General features: G+C 36.5%; 1 protein-coding gene across 1 annotated transcript in view; it reads left to right on the forward strand.

Annotated features, from left to right (window-relative positions):
• The window catches only part of garnl3 (GTPase activating Rap/RanGAP domain like 3), a 141,102-nt gene that overhangs the window by 89,836 nt on the left and 27,487 nt on the right, over nt 1-23,779 (forward strand). Inside the window, exons 6-20 of the mRNA XM_088940390.1 lie at nt 5,649-5,713; nt 6,410-6,473; nt 6,826-6,852; nt 7,253-7,328; nt 8,443-8,541; nt 8,697-8,800; nt 10,459-10,567; nt 10,820-10,865; nt 10,981-11,087; nt 11,593-11,708; nt 12,910-13,014; nt 13,820-13,894; nt 15,592-15,703; nt 16,397-16,423; nt 18,086-18,187. Of these exons, the coding sequence (XP_088796516.1) occupies nt 5,649-5,713; nt 6,410-6,473; nt 6,826-6,852; nt 7,253-7,328; nt 8,443-8,541; nt 8,697-8,800; nt 10,459-10,567; nt 10,820-10,865; nt 10,981-11,087; nt 11,593-11,708; nt 12,910-13,014; nt 13,820-13,894; nt 15,592-15,703; nt 16,397-16,423; nt 18,086-18,187 (1,234 nt within the window). The remainder of the gene's footprint in view (nt 1-5,648; nt 5,714-6,409; nt 6,474-6,825; nt 6,853-7,252; nt 7,329-8,442; nt 8,542-8,696; nt 8,801-10,458; nt 10,568-10,819; nt 10,866-10,980; nt 11,088-11,592; nt 11,709-12,909; nt 13,015-13,819; nt 13,895-15,591; nt 15,704-16,396; nt 16,424-18,085; nt 18,188-23,779) is intronic.

The following is a 23,779-nucleotide window of genomic DNA, read 5'->3' on the forward strand; positions in this document are numbered from 1 at the left end:
TCTTTCTAACATTTTACCTCCATTCTTCATGAGCCATCTGATTATTCACAGTGAGCTCCAAAACATTTTTTTTTATTTTAAAAAAAGTCTGTAAGGGACCTCTGTAAAAATCCAGTGAAGCTTATGAAAAGGCTGTAGTTAAACACTACCATCACAGAACTGAAGGCACTGACTATTTTATTCACACATGCCAAGTATCAGGTTATTTCCCCTGGGGAAATGAAACAAAATACAGCCTACATTATTCTACATGATTCTGTCAATAACCCCTTGTGTAATTGAGAGAAACGCAAGAAGCTTTACAGACCAGGAATTCTGTCAGAGACAGATCATCTCGTGTGTCAACCTGTGCGTTGTTTAGGTGTGGGCATGCATGTTTGTGTCTGACGTTGTGTCAGCAGCTTCATAGCTCATACTTTCCCATCAGTGGAGGAGAAAAAAACATCACCTGACATCAGTGCTGCAGCCAACAGCAGAGGGCTTGCGTTTTAAAAGCCACTGGGGCGGTTTGTTCAATGTGGTGGCTAAATATCAGGCTGGTACATCAACCTTCTACTTTGCAAGGATAAGATCCCACTCTATGCAGCTGATCTACTGCTGAGCAGCTGAGACAGCAGTCAGTTTCTTGTATCTGTCAGTTCTTGCTAAAGATGCCTGACTCTCAGAGTGTCAATGGCTTTATCCCGCGGAAGGAGGAGTAACAGAAATAAAAAATCAAAGAAAAGCCGTAAAGATCACCTACATCCAATGGATTGTTTTTTGAAAGGAATGAGGAGTTTCGATATTTGTTTTCCTTCATTAAAGAAATAAAAATGGATTTAATCTCTACATGAGACCTCTTTCATTTTCACTACTGCATCTCCCAGGCAGTGTGCGGGGGAAGCCCTGTGAAAGCGCTCCAAATAGCTTCCGAAATGGTGTGAAAACACGAAGGATGCCTGAAATGTAAATACGACTAGGAAATAAATAGCGCAAAGCTTGCTGTTGGTGTTCAGATGAAAGTGTAAGGCGAAGCTGTTGCTTAAAATGCTGCACAGGACAAAAAAGATCCCTGTTGATATATTGGTAGGCCGTGGTTTTTATTTTAAAGAGGTGTGATTTAACCTCCTCCAGCTATAGGCTTTGTGAAGACAAAATGTGATTTTGCATGGTCCTTATGTTCAATTAGCAGCAAACCCTGCATTATACAAATTGTGCTTGTGCCATTATTTAATTTCCTCTTTTCAGATTACATCAGTTGAGCAATATTTCATTGTCATCTGCTGTACTACTATGCAGCTTGATATTTAGCAGGTTACCCTACATGTCTAATATAGAACACATTATTCCTTTTTCTTGCTACCAATTGTGATTATCTAGTTTTAGTGTCTTTAATGATGTAGATTTGTCCCTTTACTTACAAATTTCCCAGTACAATGGGCTAGAAACTTGTATCTTACTGAATACTGGTCGTACATCAGCCGTGTACAAGGACATTTCCATTTTTTATGGGATGTATAGATTGCTAGCTTCTCCTTTTCTGTAAAGAAACATAACCAGGGCTAATATTTAATCTTACAAAATATTTTCACACCTATAAAACACTTTGCATTTTCTAAAAAAAAAATCAAATAAAGTGAGTCTACCCATTTGTTTGAATCAGCTGCTAATCAATTACATAGTTAGCTTTGCTTTTAAGGTAGAAATGAAAAAAAAATTCAAGCATTCACTTTGAATAATCCACTGTGTGACCCAGTTTAAATGAGATATGGCTGAATTTTAGACTACTGGAGTGCTATTATGCAGAAACGAACATAAAAAGGTTAGAAACAAGTGGGGGTCGTTCAACCCAATGCCTTTATTCAGTCGCTTAGTAGTTTATTGATCCAAGGATATCATGCATCACTACTTCAAAGTTTCTGGAGACTCAGCTTCAAACCTCATGGTTTTTCAATTTGTTGCTGACGCCCAACACTTTGTGTAAAAGTGCTCCCGTTCTCAGTCCTAAATACACTCTTTCATTACATCCAGCTGGGCTCTTGCGTTCTTGCTTCACCAATGAGCATAAGGTTACCTGTTGTGTTGGCATTGTCCACACCTTTCAGGATTTTCATAAATTGTATCAAGCCCTTGGTCTCCTGAGGTCAAGAATAGCTGAAACCTAACTGGGTATAACATTTCATGTAGGATAAGTTTGGTTTTTTTTCTTTGAACAATTTCTAAAGCAGGGGTGTCCTTATAGAAGACTCACAAAAACTTTACACAGTATTGTAAATGAGTCTGTTTACTGCATTGTTAACCCTGATATTAATTGCTTGTATGGAACATTTTTCGCTTCTTAGGAAATCTTATTTTTGTTGCCTTTGTACTTGCTTCTCTACATTGTCCGGAAGAAGACAATCATAAATCAACTCCCGGGGCTTTTTTGTAGTCTACTGCCTCCTATTTCAAAACAGTACTGTACATCTGTACTACCTAAATGTTTTACCTTGCACTTCTCAATGTAATATTAATTGGGCTACACAGTCTTGAATTTTTTGCATTTCCTTTCCTGCTTCTATAGTGTTTGCTTTTTCATCTCTTCTGCAAACTTTACAGGTCTATGCCGGAGTCAAAAATATTAATATAAATTAATAGTAGCAACAATCCTAATATAGATTCATGTGACTCAACTAAATATATAACTCCAATCAGAGTCTTCTCCCCTTATCACTTTTCACTGTTTCCTTAGCATTTTCCAATCCATTTACAGTACGCACTGTATATTACCTTTAGTTCCTGTAGCTTTCAGCTTTAGAATTAACCTTTTATGTGGAACTTAATCAAACATCTTCTGAAATCTAAATATGCCATATTATATAGTATATTACTTAAGGTCAATTTATTGCAAATTATCGCAAAAAACAAATGTCAAACAACTTTTGAGGCCTCTTGAATGTAAAGCTTCTTTTAATTGAGAGGTCAGCTGTTCACCTGCAAGACACTTCAGAGAATTAAAATGAAGAATAACAATCTGTATGTCTGAATGGTCCTTTAAACTGGACTGGCCTGATTTCATGTGCATTCCATATTCACAATTATGCATTAATCTTGCACTAATTACTTATATTATTATGGAAATGCAGGCTTTGTTTGTGTTAATCAAAAGGCTACATGTGTACTGATTTTCGTAGCCACAGCATTAAGAATAGCCCCATGTGGAGTCTCTGTGAGACACTATGGTAATCAGCCTATAGATTCAAAACACTTTGCTACTGGGGAATTATGATTAATAGGCAGTTTGTTGAAACACTCTATAAAACAACAACAGAAAAAAACCCAAATTAAATTAGTTTATACCTAGGACTTCAATAAAAGTTAAAATAATTACACTTAGGAATTTTTCACACAACACTGTTTCACTATACAACACAACATTTTTCAACACTAATTTTGCATCATTTACACTGTATTGGACAACTATGCTGCAGGTGAAAATAATGATTTTCTACCAGGAATGTGTTTAATACTTCATATTGTATGTCTAAGGTTCTTTTCTTTTAACATACCTACAAACACTTTGTCTTTCTTCTTATATTTAAATGAATGCAATAAGAATTCTATGATAGATTAAACTTATAAAATAAGAAGAATCAGTTTTTGTCACAGTCAGTTATATTCTCTTATGCATGCTATATTGAATAATTTATTTCTTGATAATATTTAGAAAATCTGGTCTAGTACAAATCAGGAGGTTAAAACAGTTGGAGTGCTTTGAGGGTTTTGAAACAGCATTGTTCCCTCAATAGGAGACCTGGGAATGCAAGATGTTTCGTTATTCGTTATTTCATTATTTTGTTAAGAAAGTACTGATATCGCTGGCCTGCTCCATAGAAAACACTGATATCACTGTACCACTCTATATTGATTATCTTGTTCAAACTTTGGTAAAAAGTATTTTAAAAATGTGATTAGAATTAATTGTGATTAGACTGGTTGATTCTAAAATGACACTGGCAACACATTTACACATTACTTAAAGACTGGGAGCAAAGCAAAAAGATAAAGATAATATTTAGATCATTTTTTAGATTGTACACATCTTATAACATTTGCCAACAGAACTTCATCAAATGAACAATCTCGGTTAGCACTTTATCCTGTGTAATGATGTAAAATAACCATTCCCAAAAAAATGTTTACCCATACAAATCTTCAATACAATTGTAAAACTTAGGAACCAATAAGCTCTCAAGTTCAGTGTCATTCATAAATTTGGCTACTGCTTACCATAGTTATAGTTCTCATACAGAGTTGTAATCATGGTCCTCTGCTAAAAATGATATAATTGAGAATTACAGCAGTATCTAGTGAAACCTGATGACTTGTTTGCACAACTGTTTTCTATAAAGACATCCATCCATTCTCTAACTGCTTTACCCATTACAGGGTAACAGAGGAGCAGGAGCCTATCGCAGCAAGCAACAGGTGCAAGTCAGTTGTAGGAGATGGGGGTTTTAATTTTCTGTATCAGATAAAGAGTACTTGATTACTTTTAGGAACTAATTAAACATAACATAATTGACAGTCTCACACGCTGATTCTAAATACACAATATACAATTTATAGATATAACCAAAGCACGCATAACCAACAACAAATGTAATAGAGTATACAGTATCTGTGAAACAATGTGCTGTGATATGAAAACTGATTGTTCACTCAGTTATTAACCACTATCAGAGTTAATAACTTCAGAGTTGAAATATGCTTCGACTGTAATGTGCTACAGTCAAGCTCTTAGGTTTTATCAATCTCGTATAACCAAATCACATTTATATTCTCACACAAAAGTAAATATGCATTTACTATCATGAACTAAACATCAAACATGAGTTTGGAGTAATAGTTCAACTCTCGAGAATTATGATGTGAATAATGAAGTTTTACTCAAAGAATCTGTTTCCTCATATTCTTGATGAGTTGAACTTTGCACTGGTAAAACAGAGCTGGTCTGGATTGGTTCATGATCCGACTTGCATTCTCTGTGCTGGGAGGGTCCCTGTGCAGACAGAGAAAAGAAAAAGAGCGTTTCCCTTGCTTTGGGGCTTAGACAGCTCTCAAAGTAGTGCCTTGCTGACTTCGGTCTTTAAAAACTGTCTGTGCACAGATTTCAAGTCAATGAGTTAGCTGGCAAAAATGTGTTGGGTTCTTGCTTTTGAAGTATGAAATCCACAAGTTGGTGATTTGCTGAGATGCTTTAAGGTATAGTTTTGGTACCCACCCTACAGATCACCACTTGGTAGATCTTCCTTTGGGTAACCTTTGATCTTTGGTTTTGGGAAGAAACAGCCTGGAGACTTGCTGGAACTCTATATCATTAAATGTACAGCATTAATACAGCTTTATAATATCTCTTATCAGAGATAAGCTTTAGCCACATTCTTCTGCTTTTAGAGACAGGCACAAGCTACTTGGTCAAGGCATACAAGGGTTATTAGAAGTCTTTAATAGCACTTAATTGTAAGTGAAATAATAGGCCTTGTCGCTACACAGTATACACCCTGAATGAGTGACCAGTCCATCACATACAGAGTGCATATAGATACAAGCATGCACACACTCACACCAGGGCTATTTTTACTGCAAAGAAGCGTTTCACAGTAATGCTTCTGTTTGATCTCCTGCAGGGAACCCTGAAGATATGTCTTCCTTACAGCCCAACAAAAACACTATCGGTGAAGTCTATTTTAAGGCAAGTATTTTGTTGTTTCATGAAGGAATTAGAACTCTCTGCTCAGGTTCAGTATAAATACACAAAATACCTATTTGTGAGTGCTGACTAGTTCATCTTTCTGCCAGGCATATCTGAACCACAGTGCTCCCTTCAATATTTTGTGCATATATGCCGATAAACCACTAACCTCATTTAGGTTTGGGGTGTTGCCCAATTAACATGCAATATCAATTTCAGGAATTAGCTGATGGAGCTAAAAAGGAAGCCTTATATATGTTAAGTATCTCATCTTCTTAAAACATCTCTACACAAACGAATAAAAATAAATAGATACATCAGTTGAGTTTAATATGCATTTTATTTAATTCACTAATAGCTTTACTGAACTTAAATTCACTAAAGAACTACCAGAGGACACTCATGGAAAATAATCTGATAACTATGGAAATGCTTTGGGGTTTTATATAATTTATAATATTCACAGTAAGAAAGGTTCATTGTAAACAAACATTGACAGTCAAGTGCTCTTGACTGTGGTTCATTTCTGGAATTATTCTACAATAATGGATTGACAGTGTATAGGCAGTAAACTTGAAAAAGACGTTGCCTAACTATCCTTAACTACAGAGAGACAGAGAGCTTGTCATTACTAGCCCCTTTGCAGCCCTGCATAACAGAGCTGAACATTATTTCAACTTTTAATTTACTTTCCAGTGCCATGAACCTTGACAGATTTGAAAAGGGCCCCAGAGAAATTCTCAACCCAGAGATCCAGAAGGTGAACTATCTCTTTTGCTTTTTTGTCAAGAAAAACTAAATGATATCACAGCATATATTAAATTTAAAAAATGCAATGTAATCTAAAATTGTGCTTAACTACCTATAGTATGGGTGCAAATATCAGCCCATAGTTTATTTAGAAAGTAAATTCATAGACCTGTAACATTATTCAACTAATGTCTTCAGGATTTTGATGTGGATTCTTAAAGTATACAGTAAACTGTTTAAGCACTATTTAGAATGATATCAGTATCATTCTGTCATGCACACTAAACACTCTTGTTGTAAAGAATATGAAAATGTAAATAACTCTCATTTAAAGTAATAAATGATGGCACTTTTCTTTATAGGATCTTCTGGTTTTAGAAGAACAAGAGGTAATTTTACATACTTTTTATAAGTGTATTAAAATGGTTTCAGTGAGTGAAGTATAAGTCAGTATATTTTGTCACACCTTGCAAAAAGAACAAACATAATACAATTAAATAAAAAAGAAGAAAATGTGTCATTACTATAATGTTTATTCCATGTAGCTAAAAAAAAAATAATTTCCCTAAACTTGAATCATGACCATTGTTTAAAGATTCTTTTCAACAGCCACCAGAGCACATTGAGATATTTTTGTTACTGGTACAGTACCCATGAATTCATAGATAATTGTAAAGGTTGGATTTCTCTTTATTTCCCAAACACCCAAAATAGTGCAGTTGGTACACCAGTTCTTTTTAGTAGCAGCTTTCATCAGTTTTCTTTAAACAATTAAAATTGTCTTTGTAGGGATCGGTAAACTTTAAATTTGGTGTTCTGTATGCCAAAGATGGACAGCTCACTGACGATGAAATGTTTAGCAATGGTAAGTGTTGTTCCCATTATAGTCCTTGTTAATGATGATATGAGCAGTGGGACAGAATACCTGACTTTGAAATATAATTCAGATGTATATACAGTATGTAGAACAAATGCTGACGCCTGATTTACAATGTTTTCAGAGACATCAGATCTGCAGTTCCTTAGCCCTTGTTTGTTTGAATATTCATTATAATAGTGCAGCAAGTGACATTTCAACTAATAAAGCCCTGTACAGTATGTGGAGCGTAGATTAACTCCTATGGTCCAGTTCCATTCTGGGCCACACAGTTAGCTCACTGTGAATGGCATCACCCGTGGCACAAACACAAAATTAACTGAGTGCCACCAGGGTGGGGTTGGGTTTTGCTAAAGTGTATCTTCAGCTTAATCCACAGCAGACACCTGCAAACTGCTGTAAGCAAGAGTCACAACACTCCTCCAGTCAATGTTAACTCTGTGACTCTTGAAGTGTACAAAACTGCAGATGGCTCTGCCTTGTGTAAGGATGCAAGGAGCCATCGCACAGACCTGAAAAGGTTTGAGATTAGTTTAATTTGTGACAAAAATGGCCATTTCTGGAGAACACTGGGAGAAGACACACACTAGGTGCTTACCCCCACAGTGCCCTGAACTGCAGCAGTGTTAAAGAGAGTTTTATAGTCCAGGTACAGCCATGGTCACCCTACAGAATGTTATTACCACAAATGGACAAATGGGTGTTTATGAGTGACCAATCATCCAATTATGGCATGGTGGCTATTCCTGATAATGTTATCCCCACCTTTCAGTTATACCTGGGATGTCACTTTCAACAGGTGGTGTCCGTTTAAAACGCACTGCAGCCGGGTCAGGAGTAATGACCCCAGGCCACAGTCAGATTTCTACACTAGTGTGCACCTTTCAAAGGAAAGCCTGTCCTCATTTACCCCAGGCTGGTACCAGAGTCATAGATGTCAGTTGAGCTGATGGCCAACTGTACACCCATTTTTTGACAAATCTTCAAAAGTAGAGCAAACCCGATTATCCAAATGGGAAAATCAGACATGCTGTTATGTGAATGTTGAGGAAAACTTTTTAGATTGACAGTTTCCTCTGTATTTTTTTTATTCTCTGACCAGAAAGTGGAAGTGAAAGCTTTGAGAAGTTTTTAAACCTCCTTGGGGACACAATCACGTTGCGAGGCTGGGCAGGCTACAGAGGAGGGCTGGACACGAAAAGTGAGCTTGAATTTCATTGTCTCTGGTATATGATACCAACTGAAAGTCCTATGCAGGCAGACAAATGTCAATGTCATACAGTATGTATAGACATACAGTACAACAAGTATGTACAGTATGGGGAAACAGTCTTTTAATGATGAATCTATCCACAGATGACACTACTGGAATTAACTCTATATACACAGTGTACCAAGGACATGAGCTCATGTTCCATGTGTCCACAATGCTGCCATATTCTAAAGAAAACAAGCAACAGGTAAGTCTGGGACTTGTTCTTCAGCCCACTAAACAATTGCACTACAGCTGTCATTGCAAATATGTGAAAGTAAATCTCCTTTCTGTACTTAAAGAATCCCTGCAAATAGCTCTCTGAGTGCTCTTCATTAGATCATGAAGTCTTCCAATAGAAGTGTGGACGAGGTTTGGAATTTAACCACATTTAGATCTGTAGTTATGCTTCTCTTCACACTTCACAGAATTCTCAATGCCTTTGTGCCCAAGGTCAGCTTTCTAAAGCCAGAGAAGTGCACTTGAATACTCCCGATTGTTAGTGCAGAAAAATGACTGGAAGGTGTCCAGAATTCAATACAGCCACACAGTTTGAGACATTTAAACATTAATAAACTACATTTCTATTTCTTCTATTGGAATTAGGATGGAAAATTACATGGGTTAATTCTTTACATGGTTGCTAAAAATTTGCTCATTCTTGTTAATAAGAGCTTGCTGTTTTCATGTTCAGATGGAGCTGAAAATTGTCCATTTGATTCAAATGGAGAACCATCTATTCTGATAAGTAAATATGATTTGGAATGATGTTAGCGCATTTGTAGATTGTAAATTTCCATGTAATATCTCAGGCACATACAGTATACTAACACAAATACTAACATAACTTAGGGAAAATATTTGATTCATTTACTTACCATGTATAGTTGAGTGTACTGTACATTGTGGAAATCCGTTTAGATATTTTTGAGGAAAAAATAAAATGTTACCTTAGGAAAAAATTATTTATGTGTGGGTTGTCAAGTCAGAAAGTCTAGTAGAATCACCAATCTGGCTGTAAATTCATGCAGCATTTCAAACAAAAATAAATGTTTGAAATTATTTATATCTGAGGATTTTCTAACTCAGATGGCTAAAATGGTTTAAGCACTTATTTGCTAAAAAAAAAACCTTAAACCTTTTCTGACTGCTTGCCAACACATACTGATTTTCTAAAGTACAAAACCATGTATCAGAGCCTCTTAGCCATTTCCCTTGACTATTCTCCTGAGCCAAGAGTACAGTCAATAAATAGTCTCTTTCAAGAAGTAAATGGGATTCCCAAACAGTGGTATTATAAAAAGAGCTTTGTTGAACTCGTCTGGTCCTCACCCATTGATACTGTACATTTCTACCTTCTGAAATATATCTTTTAATAACTCCCAAAAGCCATAATTTTCCAAAAATACTACCATTTCCCCTACATTGTTTCCCACACAGAATATGCAGTAGTAAACACTTTTAGTACCTCAGGGCATATTCATCTCTACAGAATGTTAAATACAAGGTTATCCAACTGTCAGACGTATTTAGACAGCTGATAGTTACATGTACCGATTGCTGAGCTGATTTTGTTTGTGCTGTTTGTCTTGTTTTTTGTAGGTTTTTTGACACTTATATTTTCTAAGCATTAAAACAGCATATTACAAATCTGTGTGATTCTTCTGCATCACAATCAGGAAAATTAGACCATTTAGAATCTAACACATATACAGTATTTTTCTTATCCATGTTAATAATCGAATGACGATCTGACCAGGGGATAGCAGGCTCTTGTGTTTTTCACGTCTGGAGGGGTGGGAGGGAAAACATCAGTGTCTGTCATTTTATTTTGTGGGTGTCACTCTGGTTTCTCTGCACATGCAGGTTGAGAGAAAGCGACACATTGGAAATGACATTGTCACGATAGTGTTCCAAGAAGGAGACGACATGTCGCCATCGTTTAAGCCGTCAATGATCCGATCCCATTTCACACGTATCCTTTTTGAAAAAGAGCTCTGCCTGCAGACTTCCCACCTGTGTGGCACTGAAAAAAACCCCTGCATATCACAACGATACAGCAAGTTTGTTACCGAACGTATTGAGTTGACATTTTTTCAAAATGAATTATTAAGATTCAGAGTGCATTCGTATGAAATATAAAATTGATGTGACAAATTCATATCCTGGTTGTCAAGTACTAATTTTGGTTACATAATCATTTCAAGTTCCTTAACAGAAACAATAGATATTTTTGCCTTAGTTAGATACAACAGCCAGAATGACAGCTATAGGTAATTCTGTGTTTCATACAGCATGTGTTCATTTTCGTAGTGCAGAGACATTGCTGCTCAGTATAATTATTGGTGCGTCTCTCCCAGCTAATTTCATGTTTCTGACTGTGTCCAGGTTGAAGATATTTTCAGAGGAAAGTGTTCCACTGTTTGGTCCTCCTCTTCCTTCCCCGCCAGTGTTTACAGATCATCAGGAATTCAGGGACTTTTTGTTAGTGAAATGTAAGGGCTTTTACTTTCTAGTAGCCATGCTGATTTATTATTTTTTTCGTTGCAGTTTTATAGCAACACAAGATCAAGCTAAGCTAATGGAAGGGAGGTAATAATTCCTAATGGAATGTGGTCAATTAATATGAAATACATGGTAGACTGTTGCATTTCTTGGCTTTCCGTGTTCCAGAAAGTCACTTAGCCCACATCTAGTCAAATGCAAAAATAAAACAAATTGTTTGTCAATTGGTTTGATGTCTACTTTATTTAATACGACACATGCATTTTCTTTCTATATAGAAGGCAGAAATGAAAACATTTTGTTTTCGGTTATTGTGATTGATATTTTTTCAGAACTGTTAACTGCAGCTGTTAATCCAGTCTTATTAGGTAAAAATGTTGCTCATACATCTGACCACTGAGGATAATAAACCTGTTCTTTAAGCAGATGCAATTGGATTGTGAATTTTACTTGGGGCTGCTGGTTTCTGACAGACTTGATCCTATTGTTTTGCAGTAATTAACGGTGAGAAAGCTACCCTGGAGACCCCAACATTTGCTCAGAAACGTCAGCGGACCTTGGACATGCTTATCCGATCTCTCTATCAGGACCTCATTCCTGACTTACATAAGGTAATCACTGGATTTCATTAAGTCCATAGAACAGCTATGGGATTTCTATCACATCTCAGGCAAAAAATAGTGACGCTACAAATTTGATCGATTCAACAAATCTTCATTGTCCATGATGCATCTTCTCTAAAACAAAGTCTCACTATGGGGCTGTTGCATTTAGTGAGATGCAATAAAATTGTTATAGGAACAAGTAATAGGTTCCATGCTGAAAAGAGAAGAAAGGAAACACAACAGCCTTTTGGGGGTGTGAGCTCACTCGGACCGTGAAAGGGAGAAGTCGAAAGGTAGAGTAACAACAAGGTTAGGATTGCTGAAGGTAGTAGGGATGTTGATGTTTTTTTTTTGTAGAAGATGATGTTTTTTTGTCCTGCTCTGAAGTGAGGAACTGGTAGAGTTTGGAGTTGAGAGATCTGATGAGGTTTGTGATAAACAGAAGATGCTGTTGAGCCGTAATCTGTAAAATTTCCTTAGTTTCTTTGATGTTGCTGTCCAAAAGAGTCGTTTGAGGGAGAAAATGGTAGAAGTTCATTAGTTTCCTCAAAAATTGTTGTAGACGTCTCTGAGTGCTGCTCTTGGTGGTGTCAGAGTCAAAGGAAAAAGTGTTAAATTTCAGGCAAAATCCTTTAGGAATTATATTATAACAACGACATCTGTAAAGGAATAGGAGGTGGTTAGAAACCCTGGTCTTGGAACAGATCGCTGTGAAGAGACAGAATGCTGGTTTAGTAAGAGAGGGGGGCATGTAGCCCAGGGAGGAAGAGAAGGAACAATGAAGAGATCAAGAACAAGATTTAGAGGAAGGCATAGTGGGTCGCAGCAGAAGTAGGCAATAGGTTTATTCCATGCTGAAAAGAGAAGAAAGAAAACACAACGTTTTGGCTGTGGAGCCTTCTTTGGGTGTGAGGCTTCTTCTCTGTCTCTTTCTTCTTCTTCGGGTGTTTCCTTTCTTCTCTTTTCAGTATGGAATAAACCTATTACTTGTTCCTTTGCAGCCTACGCATCCTGACGCACCTACCCACCTGAACTAAAATTGTCATAGCCCAGCTTTTTTGTGTGTCATCTTAAGTTACTCCTAAAATGGTGTAAAACATATCCACACTTCAAACAATGCCCTGCTTCAGAGTTTGTATGAGCAAGAAAATGAAGAGGTTGTATACTGTCTGCTATTCCTGGGTAATGTTTATCTTCTCCCCCTCAGAACATGCTGAATAGAAGATCGTTCAGTGATGTTCTGCCAGAATCTCCCAAGTCTGCCAGGAAAAAAGAGGAGGCGCGACAAGCAGAGTTTGTCAGGATAGGTCAGGTGAGACAAGTGACTTGAACAATTATTTCAGAATAGCATCTAGCTAGACTCCTAAGCTTTTCACCAAGAACAAGGTTTGGCCTCGTAATGACAGTTACAGTAAATGCTGCTGATGCAAAGTACTTCAAATTGAATTGCTTATGTCTTAGATATTTTGATCAAGGATTCAACACTACTAGGTCTGACCTTTTTGAATCAGGTGATAAATTAATTGACGAGTATAATGTTATCTGTAGCTCTCAATATTAGAGAAAATGTTGCAAAGCTGAGCAGTTTGCTAGTAATGTTAGGTCAGGGATCCACTTTTTATTACCACAATTCCAATGCAACTGTTTTGCAGAAAAGTGTACAAAATAAAACTTTAAATTTGACATCCAAGTAAATCTTATTTAGGACGCTATGTTAATTCGGTGTGGAATGCTTACTGTCTAATTAAGGACGTAGGCTTAATGAAAAAACAGAGCTTATAAACTCTCAGTTTGTTTAATTTGCTGTACATAAATGACCGTAATGAAATATTTTAACAGTTAATGGAAGAGCTTTTATTTGCAGTGCAGTAATGACAAATTAGTTTATCCTGCACTACGTTGAGAAAATATCTTATAAGATATTTCTAAGGATGCTGATTTACCTGTTGTCTCTGATCTTCATCAGTGGTCACATTATACAGATTTCTTCGAATCATCAACTTGAGATATTTGAAGGATTAATATCATAATATTAAACAATGACCAGAAAGCTTTTGTAAAAAGCACTGTATAAACTGTGTTCCAAAACAGGTTCACAATAATCTCTTCTTTTAAAGGCACTGAAGCTGAAGACAATAGTGAGAGGCGATGCTCCCACCAGTTTGGTTACTACAGGGTTATGTAGGAAAGAAGTGAGTAGAAAGTACTACTATTTCTTACAGCCTCAAGAAGAGTTCTGAAGTTCTAAGGGCTTTGCAGCTCACACTGTCAGTGATAGTGCACTGTGCTTTCTTTGACATAACAAGTGAATATTTTTTGTTCTGAAGATGGATTTGGATTTAGTCTTATTTAACATGAGGTTTTTTGTTATACATGCATAAAAAAATGAGCACATTCACCACATATAGTTTATCTTGGCTGTCAGTGCAGATTTCAAACATGTGTTCAGCCTTCCAGAACTACAGCTTGGGAATTCCCAAACCATAGAATTCTAGGATGCAGAATAAAGTCCGATAAGGTAACAATGTGTATACATACGCTAACTGCAGTATTACTGCGTTGGTGTGCATAATACATCACCATCAGCTCCAAGATGTGGTGTGTTGTCTTTCCCCGGTCATTAAAACTCATTAAACTATGCAAAAGATACACTTCATTTTATGAGAAAAGATTTTGTTAGGTATTGACTTGGTGTTCTCTTTAAATTTTGTTATATAAGGAAGAAGTTAAGAAGTTAGAGGCATATTAACCTAAATAAAGTGTGTCACAATGACAGCATCCTTTTTTCAATAGTTACTATATAAATGTTTGTTGCAAGACACAGTGGCTTGTCCATGTGCACTAGGCTCGGTTCAAACCATATAAATGTCATTAGTGACTCATTCTGCCTTGAACTCTCCTCCAGGTGACGTGTCTTTACACTACTGTGGGTGTTGCATTACAGACACAGAAACCACAATCAAATCAAGATCAAAATGTTGGCATTATTACATTAGAAAAATGTCTTCCCGGCAAGTATTTGCAACACAGAAAACAAATGTCTGTTGCTGTAGTGCAAATGAAACTCTTATGGAGCTTGCTGGAATGTACAACAATGGTTGAGTACAGACTGTAAGTAATGCAGCACCGTCAACATTTTTGCATTCATGTCGTGAGCAGAGCATATACTAAAGGATTTGCAACACACTCTGAACATAAGGGCCTTTTATTGGCATCTTCCTGAATAAATTAAAGGTGCACCTGTTACATGCCCTTAAACACATATATTCTGTGGTATTCAAAGTGCAAATAAAATGCCTTTGTGGTGACCTCTATGCCTCATAATACTGGTGCAAAAGCTTTTTTTCCAACACTTTCGATGTTGTTACAGCATCTGTTTCATTATGTTATTTTGCTCTTTATGAGGCATGTACTGTACAAAAGGTATTGGGTTTTTCCTAGATATCTAATTGATAACGACCCTCTAAAATATATTTTTATATACATTATAAAATAAAACATATTTTATTACAAACCATATAGAACTAATATGATAAACAAGAAATAAAAACTGATAAGCGCATGCAAGTCACATAAAAATAAATTGTCTCAGACAGAGCAGAGAGTCGCTACAGTATCCGAGAAACACAAAAATGTTTGAGCTGTGCAGAGAGAGGCTGGCCACCCATTTTGTTCTTGAAACTTTGGATTTATTATATGCTGGCAAAGGAAAACAGTTGTTTCATGGCACAAACTAGGTCAAAGTCTTAAAAAAAACACTGTTTAGATGCTATAATACTGTACCCTACCTCATGGAGGAGTGTTTTGAAAATATTTCCATTTTAATGCATTAGAACTACCCATTTTTTTTTCCTTGCATACTAATTCTTTGTGTTTTGCGTATCCTTAGCCTTGGGAATCCCAGTCATTCTGCAGTAACTTTTCATATGAAATTGTCTGCAGTGACTCCTGGGGTCAGTCCTTACTAATAGCTACAGATGCTGGGGTAGTACTACTAGATGGTAAGTGCTTTTGCCATGGCTGTCTTATTGATCGCATCAATCTTCTTAAGGGCTCTATTAAAGTGTGGATTTGTAATGGCTAACAGTACCTAAACCACCTAGGTGAAAATAATCCACGACTTATCTGGGTTCATCTTAATAGTTGATTGTAATTCAATAAATGTATTTGTTGTACCTGTCCATTCCTTTGATTAATTAGAAGTTCATTTATAGACAATTAACCGAAATTAAACTCTGCCCTAATCTGTAGACTTTTGACAGATGTTCTTATATAACATCATTCCTGCAGGCAGCACTGCTTGTGTTCCTAAATATGTATTGTATTGTATTGATTGTATTGAGTCTGTACTAAAGTAGTCTGAACTTGATCGCAGGAGGCAAGGCCTTCCAGTACTGTCTATCATTTATCTTTACTTTAATTAATACCAGAACACAACTGCCGCCATTTCGGGTTTTTTAGCTCTTGAAGAAATACTCTACAATGGGAAAAAGAAACCAAAGGAAGCAAAAACGTTGTGAAATTGTACATTCCGTATAATAAACTAGCAGTAGTTTTTTGGAAAGGGGTTAATAAACTTACACATAATGAACAAATCGGATACAAACATTTTGTGAGAAACCATTACTAAAAATAATTTCTTAATCAATTATTAGGAATTATTTAAAATTAAGTGCTTGTTTTTTCCATTCTAGCTCCAGATCCCTGTAATTTAAGCATGGGTAAGCATTTTCTTTTTTTTTTGTAACAGGTATATATATAATTTACATTTTTTCTGGTCCTCTTTTGTGATAATTGCTAGAATTTTAATACAAAAGGAAGTCTCAGCCTCAATCTTCCATTCTAAACTAATAGCAGAGGAAATATTCATAGTCGTAATAATTTAAAGCATGACAATCTTCAGTGAGGAAATTGACACGTTATTCGCAGATTGAATGGCCTATAAGAGTTAGATGCAGAAGATCAATGGTTTTGAAAGCAAAGTTCAATAATATGGACAAGCTGAATGATAATGTACTAGATTACCAGACAAGTGAAGCAAGTGGATGGGAGGACACACTTACAATTCCATTCATCTTGTTTAGTACGTAGGAGAGTCCAAATCCTGACATCACAGCTTCCACATACCAAAGGCAGCATCAAGGGATCAGGAATTGACTTTTCACAGGGCTGATTGTAAAATGATATAATGTGTCTGAGACTACAGGTACCTTATTTTGAACTGTCTTAAAATAAATTTTGAACCAACACGCGCAATCGAAAGCAAATCATCTTTACCCTTTTCCTAGAATAAACACATCCATAAAGCTGCACTGTTCCTGGAAGATATGTAACTGAACTCTTTGTAGTAAATCAAAATTTTAATAAATGGAGCATCTACATCCCTTTTAGCTTTACCCTTTTTTGGATGTATACTGCCTTTTATAGTGCTGACCAGTTGTATGACTGCAAAACAGAGCAGATCTATGGATAATGGACAATAGGCAAAACAGGCATGGACTACAGTGCCCTTATAACACATTGCATCTTTGTATTTGATCATATATGTATATATTCATGTATATAGATCAACACAGCAGACATGAGGAGGCAGTTATGTATTTAGAGAAGACTGCCAGTACATTGTTAACAAGACCCTTGGGGATTTTTCAAAGCTATTGATTACCAGCAGCCCTTAGTTGTTGTTCTGCTTCCTGTACAGTATGTTATTTCAAATGTCAATATTTCAATCAGTATTCAGTACCTTTATGCATCTGTGACTTGTCTGTTTTTGCCCAAGTGGTGAAACAAATCCCTGCCTCAATCCCTTTCAATTTTGGAGTTCAATTTAAGGCCGAAGATCACAGAATGTCAGTTCTAATGTACTAATACTGCTACTGCCTGACGAAGGTTGAAATTAAAAATGTGTTTGTCTCCATAAAGACAATTTGGAAATTGGTTTTTATTCCACACCATATCAAATGTTTACATAAAACAAACATTTAGACGTTACAGTACTGCTGCTTTTTATCTGGATATTCTTCAACTTATTCTTCAACTGTCTAAATGGAGTTTAAAATGCTAATGAAAAATCCATCAGCACTGCTGTTTGAATCAGTGACAACTATGCAGTGGAAAAAATGCTGTACTGGAAAACAAGTCTGAAGGTTGATGAGATGAACCAGAGAGCTAATCTTCTTGTTTTTAGCGGTGAACGTTTTGTATACCCGACTCTGACAAAAGCTTTAGGTCCTGCTAAATCCGAGATACAAGTTTGAATAAGGCAATCTTTAAAGCTTTATCTTTATTATGAATGCAGCAATGCAAGAAGTATTCAAAATAAGCATTCCAGAAATAAATCTTTTTATATGCATACATGCATATATAATTATTTTCTTTCCTAGATTCACAACCTTCACCCGTTCAGGTCTTTGACAAGACAATGCTTGTGAAGCAAATGCACGTCCTTGAAGCTCAGGATCTTTTAATCACCAGGACCGACAAAGGTAACCAGTTCATTTCTGATCTTTCATAAACAGCTTAAGTGTCCAGCTGCTGCAGAATACTCCTGACACTGTCCCTGAAACAGCAGAACTTTAGAGCTGAGGTCTGGAACACAATTTAACCAGTAGTAACTTTATAAATGTATTGTTCATCCACAATCAGCCAAAAAGCATGAAACCATTTCTTTAGTTTGGGAAATTACTTGATGTTATATACCATTCGTGTCAAATGTGTTACAGTAGATCTAAGGGAAAGAACAGTATAGGTTAATGATAAATAGTAAATATAAATAAAAATATAAGAAATAGACACTACTACTTTTCATAGTACTACTAGTAGTACTACTACTACAACTGCATGCAAGTGTGCACTATGCTGCAATACAGGCCTCTAGTCTGATGGGCTTTGTCCTGACAGTTTCTCAGAAATCTACCCACTCTGGGACTACAGCTGAATATTCAGTAGCCCCATGTACAGTATTTGTTAAGGTTCTCCAACTGTGTCATAAGTTGCAACTGTGTCTTTATGCTGATCTGTTTTAATTAAAAGGCACAGGCAGAGCAGGGTAAGCATATGTAATAATAAGGAGATATGGGAAAAAAACAATCTCTTTACCACACCAAGGATACTGTTAAGCAATCTTCCCGCACACATCAAAAGATACTCTACTTATCTGCACCCAGCACTTCCTCATGTGCTGGTTGTTGCCTACAGTACATCATACATCTTTAGTTTAAAGTGCTCTGATTTTAGCTATCAATGCAAGGATTAGACATCTTCATAGTATTCCCCTCATTGGTGTTACTGGAGAGATTTACTAAACCTTTCTTTTTTACGTTAGTTTCAGTAACAGTTCTACCATTTTTACTTGCATATTCTTTAGTTTATTGAAGTTGCAAACTTCCATTTCCTTCCTCATGTTTATTTCCTTTTCTTCTACACATTTGAGGGAATCAATACAGGCAGTTTAAAAAGACTATAAACTTTTGGTCAAAGTGGGATCTAGGTATCTGTTTCCTAAATCTAGAGAAATGAACTGATTATGTAATAGCGCCTAAAGTCTAAGGAGAGTATGTAAAGTTTCAGTAAGAAACATCTTTAGGCACAGCGGCGTTAAATTTGAAGTTTGTGTGTTCAAACTAATATTTCAATTGCGTCTTACTCCCTCTGCCATCTGTTAATTCTGCTCACATGTCTCTTGTTATTTCTAATTATAGTTCTGAATCCCTAACCTGTTACAAGCACTTTTTTATGTTCTCTAACTATTAGGTAATCTATTTTATATTCCTGTCAAGTGTTTCCTTTTCTCTGTTGATCCAGAGTGACAGCACAACACAGTTACTGCAAAAGTGCACTCTTTTAACAGCTGGTATATTGTTTAAAGGCTACTGAATGACAACTCAACATATCTGTGCCTAATAAATCTTATGCTTGATATCACCATACATGTCAATACAACATAATTAAGCTGAAGACTTTTCTTCCTCTGCAATAAAATGAATCATCTAATGATTAGATCTTACAAGTTGACAGAAATAAATCTGAATGAAGCATATGGGTCTATACAAGAAATTGAAATAAACAGTAAACATTAATAGTACACTAAATTCTGTCATTAAGAAACTATTGTAGACTGTAAGACACCTGGTTATCCATATTAATATCTCCATTCAATCCAAAACATTGCAGAAGATCCGTTTTAAATGATGTACTGGTAAAAGTTGTATTAATACAAAAATGCTTTTACCTTTACGTATATGCCCTGCAATTTCTGTATTCTTATACCACCTGTGACTGTGTAATGAAAAGGAGAAAACCAGTTCTTCTACAGATTACTTTAGAGAATATAAGACGTCTAATAATTTGTCAGATAAAACTAAAAAGAAAACATTTCCCCTACAACACTGGACAAAAATCCCTATCCCTGAGCCTCAGAAAAGGCAGGATGTACAGTAGATTTGGAAATCTGAAACAAATATCCAGTTTCCCCACCTTGTGGACATTATTGTTTATTTTCAGTGTATGAGACAAAGGCACAGCACTAATGAACTGCCACCAAAGCATACGCCCCATTAGGCAATTGAAATGAGTGGCACGTACAGTTTGTCCATTCACTGTCCACCCTGGCTAAGCTGCGAGATGACGTTGGCAACTGTGGCCCAGACAGCTCCACAATGATTATGCCTGCTCATGCTTCAGGTAATAAGGGCAAGGCTACAGAGACACACAAGCTTTCACAGCTGTCCCCAAGGAACCATCACTAAAACCTGTCTTCAGGTCTGCAATATGACATCCCTGAGCGCTTGGCAATTAAAATTCTAAGGATAACTGGTTTGCTGGGGGGAAAAAAGAAGCTTCATTATCCCTGGAAATAAAATGGACGTTGGTTAACCGGCTGCATTTGTTTCACTGAAGAGTGAATGTCTCAAAAAATGAGGGAGGGAAGCTTATTCATGTCATGATACAAGGCATGTTGTCGAAGCAATTACCTTCATACCCAGAAGAGGAATTGGAAACTGTTGGGATTGTTAATCTAGGGCCATGAGCTGTAATGATAAATTGACTGCCAGATCTTATAACAATAACCACAAAGTAATAGGGCTGTGTTTTGAGACGTGGGCAATTACACATGCATTGTGTTCTGTTTAAAGCATAGCGAATGCATCACTTCATGGAGGCAGGTATTTAGTGGTTCCAAACTAAATTAAAAAATGCATTAAAGTGTAAAAGCATTAACGTTGAAGCCAACTTCATACCTTCAATGATGCAAAAAAGAAACAACAGAAATGGTAATCAGAGCTCAGGGTTGAAGTGGGAGCTTTGTGCAGACAGCAAGCCCAGATTGGGACAAGAGGGCTTGATTAGCAAGCAGAGTACATAAGGAAGAGAGACAGATGGGAATTCAAAAGCTGGCATATGACACCTCTTGAATAGAATTGGCAGTGGACTGTGTTAGTCTCTGTGCAAATCTTTACAGCCACCTCCAGCTTCTGAAAAAAGACTGAATCTTCTTATGAATCTTGGCTGTGTCCACACTGCTTTAAGACAAAATGAGTAGCTCTCGTGTTTCTATGCAGATTTACTTTTTTAAGCATAAAAACTCTGGATTTATCATTTCTAAGACACACAGTTGCAATACATTAGCCTGCACTGAGTGAGACATTATTATAAGAGGGGTGAAAATCTACTGTGACTTATGAATAAACAATAAGTTTAAGTTTTTACTTTAATTAATTAATTGCTTACACTTATATAGCACTTTTCTGGACACTCCACTCAAAGCACTTTACAGGTAATGGGGACTCCCCTCAACCACCACCAATGTGCAGAATCCACCTTACAATTAATGCCTAGTTAAAGACTTAATAGTTACCATGCTCACATTTTTGATGGAGTTTAGAAAATAAAGCTCAGGAAAGAACACCATCCCAAACTCATGATATCACAATGTGTGTAAATGAAGGTCAGCAGCTACAGTATATCAATCACCCTGCAACGGGGGACACTATACTGTAAAAAAGCGCTGTCCTTAGATGAGACGTAAAAACCGAGGTCCTGACTCTCTGCGGTCATTAAAAATCCCAGGGCGTCTCTCAAAAAAAGGTGGGGGCTACACACTGGTGGAAGGGAGTCCCCATTATCTGTAAAGCACCTGAGTGGAGTGTCCAGAAAAGCACTAATTATTTATTTATGAGGTTCATTAGTCCTTCCTTCCCACATGCTGGACTTTGCACCCTTCCTCCAATTAATTAACCTGTAATGAGTTTTTTATTCTACATTAAAAGAATTGTGTAGGTATTCCAAAGTTAGTCCTACAGTGAAAAATAAAGTACTTAGGAGTCCAAGCATGAACCTAGCCTAGTAACACTTAATGTCTTCTCATCTGTTAAGACACATGCCAATGTATTTGTTATCACAGTTTCTTTCAGTTTAACCGAATATGTTATGCTGTCTATCTTTGATGTTATGGATGAAAAGATAACACATCAAAGGCTTCTTAAAACTGACACTAATTACCATGCTTTGGAGGAAGGCTTGTCACTTTTAGTGAAATAGTATTCTGGCAGACTACTGAGAATTGAGTTAATTCCATGCTAGGCAAGAAAGATTTTGGCAACAAATGGCACTCTCTGGTATGCAGGCTCCGATTAATTTGAAACATTAAAGCTTGAACATTTACAGAATAATCAAAAGCACCAACATGAAAATGTATGTGGTTTGAAAAGATGGCATACTGTAGGCCTTTAAGCACCCTGTTTTAAGCCTAGCCAGGAGGATGAGGCTGTTTCAAAACACCGATGATCAAGTGGTTTCAGCATTAGTGGCAGTGAATGGAGTGGAGGAGTCTGTTGGTGCAGTGAACTGTGGGATAGGTTGGACTAGAGGCCTGTATTTTTAACCTGAACTGGTGTGAATGGGAGACTTTCTAAATGAATTAGACCAACTGCTACAGTTAGCTCACTTCATTTGTTATTTTTATTAAAATGTGGATATTGCTAAGGGCTAGGAGAAGATGTATATTGGGTAATGATTCCTCTTAAAAAAGAAAACTTGCTATAGTCTGTCCCAAACTCTTAAAATGTACAATATGGCTTTTAGTCCGTTTGAAAAGTAAATATTGTGGGAAAGAAGCCTTGAGTCATGGACTCTAATCAGTGCCCCTCAGTGTGATTGCTGGAGCAGATAATTGCTTACATTGCACTTGTGCAGAGATTGCTTGATTTCAAAGCACCATCAGATAGGGCCATATAAAAAGCAATTATTGTTATCAAAGCTACTCTGAAATTGTGATATACGAACCTCAGTACAGAGGCCATCACAGACAAGTGCTGGTGTAGAAACATGCCAAAATAGAAAATGCAGTATCTGAACTTATTTTTAAAAAACAAATATTGAGGTTCTAAATAAAATTCTGTACTTTGCAGTTTGTTTCTAAGAAGATGTATTTTAATTTATATAGAGTATGTTGGCATGTACTGTATGTTATTGTTATATAAATACTTCTGTCAAAAGATTTGCTGGAAAAGTGCAACGTATTTCTCAAAATACTTTAAATATATTTTAGCTAAACGTGTCTGAATGTGATTTTTTGATGTTTTAAAAGGCATTACCAGAAGTACTGTATAACAGCACATTTATGTATAGTGGAACTTGCTAAACTTTGCTAAATCTTTTGCTTAGTCAGGCAAACTGAATTAATTTGCCCAACTGTCAAAATCATAGTTCACTTAAATTATCTTTCCTGTTTATTGTCTGTTCATTCCTAAATAGCAGCTCTGTGGTCACATTGAGTTCTGTTGTTGTTAATTACTGGCCACAAGGAGTCCTCATACTGTACATTACTTAAATACTGGCACACAGCAGTACATCTCTAACGATGCATATTTGGTTAACCACGTTATTATAGTGTGGCTTAATTAGGAAGGTTCACGAAATATTGCTGGTGAGCATATTGTAGCCTCTTGATCAGAACATGGAAGCCCCATTTGTTAAGAGAGTTGGGGTCAATTTCACTTTTTCAATTCCAATTCCGAACTTCAATTCCTTTTTTTACATTCATGGATTTGGAATCGAGAATTGGTTTGGAGAAGGAA

Source organism: Atractosteus spatula, chromosome 23 (assembly GCF_055471065.1).
Source record: "Atractosteus spatula isolate fAtrSpa1 chromosome 23, fAtrSpa1.hap1, whole genome shotgun sequence".
Classification (NCBI taxonomy): Eukaryota; Metazoa; Chordata; class Actinopteri; order Semionotiformes; family Lepisosteidae; genus Atractosteus; species Atractosteus spatula.